The following is a 5,685-nucleotide window of genomic DNA, read 5'->3' on the forward strand; positions in this document are numbered from 1 at the left end:
TTTTTGTATTACCTTTAGCAAAACTTATTATTATTTGTTAGCCCAGTCAAAAATTATTTGAGAATAGTAGTACTGCGGATTTTTTTATAATTCAGATGTTTTGGGAATTAACTCAGTCACAATTAATTCAAACTAGAGGTTTCTTTTATGTCACAAAATATGAAAACTAGAGCCTAAAAGCTTAAAAAGTCAGCCAATGTCAAGTTTTAAAAATAGATATGGCACATAACCAGAAATGTAGGTTCATATCAACTTTGAATTCTCTGCAATTTCTTGTTGGAGCACCTCCTTCCTAATTTACATGATTAGTGAGCTCCTGGGGCCCTATTAAACAAAGAAAGGTTTCTCACCTCCTTCAAATTCTTCATTGAGAAAGACAGAGTAACTTCTGACAAAGAGACCCTGGAAAGGACTAGGACTGCTTTTATCAGAGGCGTGTGCCCATAGCCCCTCTGAATTTCTTTGATTCTCTAATTCTTTGATTTTTAAAGCACTTTGTTCTAATGAGATAGAGAAGCTGTCTCTTTAAGGCTTGATGCTTCTGTAGCCAAAAAGACCAAAAAAAGAAAGTTGAACTATTAGGAAGCTCCAATGCACTACAGGCAGCTCATAAGTGGGGGCTATGGACCAAGTATTCTTCCTGTTCCTCCCCCTCCACTCACTCCCAGGACTTGGACCCAGGAGCCAGTGAGTGGGCTGATGGAAATAACAACTGAGCCACTTTCAACACAACACTCAGATGACAGGGTCTTTTTAGGTCTGTTTGTTTCTAGCCGACAAGAGGAAGCCACTGAATTGACCTTACTCCCTTCAGTCCCAATGCTGCTGAATTTTCAGAAACACTCACAAACACACCACATGCATGGTTTTTGTTGTTGTTGTTGTTTTCCTACTTAGAAGTAGACTAGACTGCTCTCAAAAAGAGAAAACAAATATTGAAGCGACTTTTTCTCGGAGTGGGGCAGCAAGTCAGTTTCTAGAGTTTTGACACTAATAGGAATATTTGAAATGGTTTTAACTCTAACATTAAAACAAATAATTAGCAATAACCAGGTCATAGTAGTTTTGCTGTTAGCTTGGGCTGTGGGTCATTAAATAGACCCTTTCACCACTCAGTCTATGCTTACAGAAATTATCCTTGAAGCATTATTTCTCAACCAGCTCTAAGGTTTCTCCCAAAACTGTGAATCACTTGGGGTTTTTTTCTTAAATAACAGTTTATTTTTTCCTAGCATTCTGGATGATTTGTACATGTGAAGGAAAGATGTTTATAAATTTGCTGTGCAGTCTTAAGTGTTTCTGTCTATTATAAGCCTCACCCTAAAGGACCTTAGATAAAGATTCACAGAACCTTAAAAGAGCGGGGCCGTTGGAAGATGAGCTACTCCATATTAGGTATAAATCTGAGCTGCTTACTGTCTGTGAACAACACATAGTCTCGGAGAGTTGGTTTACACCCCAGATTTACCCACGAACTTACTTCTAATTTTTGTTCCTTGATTTTTTATTTCAAATTACAAAAGAAACAAGTATTTTTTGTGCCATATAGAACATACAATTCAGAGATCTATATAAAACTCTTCCACTACTCCAACATTACAAACAAAATAGCCTTGTGTGGACCCACTCATGATGTTTCTCAAGTTCATACAAGCATAATTCGCTAGAGAAGGCTATCATGTTTGGTAAGGTGGAGAGTCAGAGACAAAGAGGAAGACCTCCAGCGAGATGGATTGGCAAAGTGGCAGCATCAATGGGTTCAAGTGTGGCAACGATAGTGAGGTTGGCCCAGGATCGGGCAGTGTTTCGTTCTCCTGTGCATAAGGTCGCTATGAGTCAGTACTGACTCGATGGCACCTAACAACAACAACAGTGGTTACAAGTCGGGATGCTAACCTCAAGGTCAGCAGTTCAAAACCACCAGCAGTTCTGTGGGATTAAGATGAGGTTTTCTGTCCTACAAAGATTTACAACCTGGGAAACCCTGCACAGGGTCACTATGAGTCGGAATCAACTCCATGGCACATAACCACCACCAACCACCACATATAAATACAGGAGTTCTGATTGTTTTCATTAATATATTCATACTATAAACATTATTCTGCATTTTTTTTTTCCTCTTTGACTATGCTATGGAGTCCTGGTGTGGCACTGCAATATAAGCACGAGACTGCTATCCATAAGGTTGGTAGTTCAAACCCTCCAGCTGCTATGCCTGTGGTGGTGGTGCTGGTTATGTGCTGTGGAGTGGGTTCTGACTCATAGCGATCCTGTACAGGGTTCCCGAGGCTGTAAATTTTTAGGGAGCAGAAAGTCTCATCTTTCTTCTGTGGAACAGCTGGTAGTTTTGAACTGCTGTCCCTGAGGTTAGCAGCCCGATTCGTAACCACTATGCTACCAGAGCTCCTTTGGAAACCCTACATAGGGTTGCTATGAGTTAGAACCAACTCGACAACACTTAACAACAACTTGTTATGGATGTTCCTAGGAGGCCTGGTGTGGTGCTATAGGATAAAGCACTGGACCACAAGGTTGGTTTGAACTGCAAGGTTAGCAGTTCAAACCACCAGCCACTCCTTGGAAACCCTATACAGGGTCATTATGAGTTGGAACCAATTCGATGAGACTTAACAACAAGAAGAAGAGGTCGTAGATGTAGATCTACCTCTATCTTTTTTCCTAACTTTGTTAAGCATATATACACAATAACAATACATCAAATGGGATCACATGCTGGTTTTTTGTGCTTTTTTAAAAATAGCTTTGTGGTTATTGTTAGGTGCCACTGAGTCGATTTCAAGTCATAGTGACCGCGTGTGACGCACATGGTTAGTAGCTGAGGGTTTAGCCATTGAGCGGCCAGGGCTCTTTAAATAGCTGTATAATAGTCCAATTTATTCTACCATTTTCCAATTAAAGGACATTTGTTTCCAGATTGGTGTTGCTGATTTTGCCACTTTGATCAAAGTCAGTAAACATCCTGAGCCCGTATCCTCTGGAAATAGAGTTTTCATTTCTCCAAGACAGATTGAGAGTGCTGGGGGGAAGCGCAGCTTAGTTTTCCTTTTTTATACTTATTGGTACCTTGTCTCCCAAAAGACTGAAAGACTTTCATTTCCACTCATCATGTTTGCAACTTCCCTCCTCCTCCATCAGAGAGGAGCCATGTGATCATTCTAATGGGGATCAAACGGTATCTTACTTTATATCTTCACAAGTGATTCTTGGCCATTTGGAGTTGCTCTTCTTCAGATGCCTGCTTATTTTCTTTTCCATTTGTCTTTTTCTCTATTGGGTGTTTATATTTTTCTTGCTAAGTACCGGTATAATTGCATGATATAATTTGCCATACAATTTGTTTTCTACATGCTCAGATGTGTGTATATGTTTAAATTTCAGTGATCACTCTTTGCATATTGTTGGTTGTTGTTGTTGTCATTTAGTGCCGTCCAGTCAGTTCCAATCCAGAGTGACCCTGTATAGGGTTTCCAAGGAGCAGCTGGTGAGCTTGAACCACCAACCTTGTGGTTCAAACTGACTTTGCAGTCAAGTGCATTAGCCCACAGAGCCACACCAGGACTACTTCTTTGTATATTACAGTTTGGTTTTTTTTCCCCCTTGAGCTCTTATCAGTAACATGTTCCTACGTCAATAAATATTCATTTATCACATCATTTTTAAAAGCTGCCTAGAAAAAGTCCAGAGTCCCAGTGTGGCTGTAGGATCAGCACTGGACCGCCTACCATAAGGTCAGCAGTTCAAGCCCACCAGCCGCTCCCTGGAAACTATAGAGTAGCTATGAGTTGGAACTGACTTGACAACACTTAACAACAATAACAGCAATAGTCCATCAACAGATAAACCATACTAGTAATCTCTTGAATAAGTCTAAATTACTACATAATGCTGCTCATTTACACAATGCTGTGATAATTACAGCTATTTTTGTGTCCATTCGTGTTCATTCCTTCCATGTTTGAAAGTAACATCTATACAGAAAGAAATGGGGGCGAGTAGGAAAAAATATGAAAGCAAACAGGGTTAGACCCTCTGTCATTACATACTCAATGAAAAAACTGAAGCACAAAGAGGTTAAAGTAATTTGTCCAAAGTCACATGAGAAGGAAAAAACTAGTATATGCCAAAAAAGGTAGTTACCTTACATTATCATGTGTTTGAGTGATACACTTAAGCCTACCAATGAGAGAAGTGCTAGTTGAGACAGTAGAACCTGGTAGAAACCTGATACAGAAGGAAAACTTGAACACTTTCCACTACAGTGAGCGACAGGAAAGTGGTGAGAATACATGCAACCTACCAAAGGCGGAAAATGCAGGAGACCTGGAAAAATGAGATAGTCACAGGTTTCACAGTATCTACATTCACAGATGAAGTCTGGGTGTGGCGCTGTGGGTTAATGCGCTGGACTGCAAAGTCGGTTTGAACCACAAGATCGGTGGTTCAGACTCACCAGCTGCTCCTCAGAAACCCTATACAGGGTTGCTATGGGTTTGAACTGACACTCAAGGGCACTTGACAACAAAACAACATATTCACAGATGAGCAAATAGAATAATAGAATTGCTGAGTCTTTTTTAGGTGCCAGACACCGTACTCCATGCTTTATATGATTCAACTCATTTAATTCTCTTAATTTTATAGATGAAAAAAAACTGAAGCACAGAGAGGTTAAGTAACCTGTGCAAAGTCACACAACTCAGAAATGTAGAGGCAGGAGTTATGCCTAGGTTGGACTCTTAATCCCTGGCAGCAGTGACTCTGATATGTATTACATAACCCACTTAGTCAATGGCCGAAAGAAAGTCTCAGGATTTGAATCCAGGTTGAAATACCCCAAAATCTATCCTCTCTGACCTGCTCGAAGTAAACTAGAAGATAACAGGTTCTTGTATGGGCTATAGAAAAATCACATGAAAGGATGAGAGTACTTCAACTACCTTGATGGCATTTAGGAACGCAATGTCTTCCTTCTGTATTGCTTTATTTATCCATATTAAGGCACTATAGGTCTTGGTCTTCTCTTCTTCACCTTCTTTCATATGTCCTATTGCCTCTCTATACAAAAACAAAAACAGAAAGTTTGTTGGAATATATAAAGTACACACAAGCCTTGTACAAAACTTTCCTTAAAAAAACAAAAAAGCTCAACTGAGATATAATTTACATTCCATACAATTCACTCATTTTAAGTATACAATTTGACGATTTTGAGTATTTGTCACAGATTTTAACAGCCATCACCAAAATTTAATTTTAGAATGCTTTTATCACCTCCAAAAGAAAAGAAACTCCACTCCATACATATCTACTAGCATTCCTCATTCTCCCATCTTCCCAGCCCTAGACAACCACCAATGGACCTTATGTCACTCTCTATATCCCTGTTCTGTACGTTTCATAGAAAACAGGCTCAAACTACTTATGGTGTTGGTATACGGCTTCTTTCATGTTTTCAAGGTTCATGCATGCTGTAGCATGTGCCATCAGTACATATTCCTTTTTACTGCTGAATCATATTCCATCATAGGGATATAGATACCACGTTTTGTTTATCGATGCATCGATTGGTGAAACAGGGTTTTCTACATTTTGGGGGTTTTTTTTTCCCAACTCAGGCATATATAATAATTTACATCTCCAAAGGGCACATTCTGCAAGTCT

At 39.6% G+C, this 5,685-nt stretch overlaps 1 protein-coding gene across 1 annotated transcript in view; it reads right to left on the bottom strand.

Moving 5' to 3' along the window:
- The window catches only part of PUS10 (pseudouridylate synthase 10), a 117,484-nt gene that overhangs the window by 8,227 nt on the left and 103,572 nt on the right, over positions 1 to 5,685 (bottom strand). The window contains exon 14 of the mRNA XM_006868029.1: positions 4,962 to 5,079. Coding sequence (XP_006868091.1) covers positions 4,962 to 5,079 — 118 coding nt within the window. The remainder of the gene's footprint in view (positions 1 to 4,961; positions 5,080 to 5,685) is intronic.

The sequence above is a fragment of the Chrysochloris asiatica genome, unplaced genomic scaffold (genome assembly GCF_000296735.1).
Source record: "Chrysochloris asiatica unplaced genomic scaffold, ChrAsi1.0 scaffold00114, whole genome shotgun sequence".
Lineage (NCBI taxonomy): Eukaryota > Metazoa > Chordata > Mammalia > Afrosoricida > Chrysochloridae > Chrysochloris > Chrysochloris asiatica.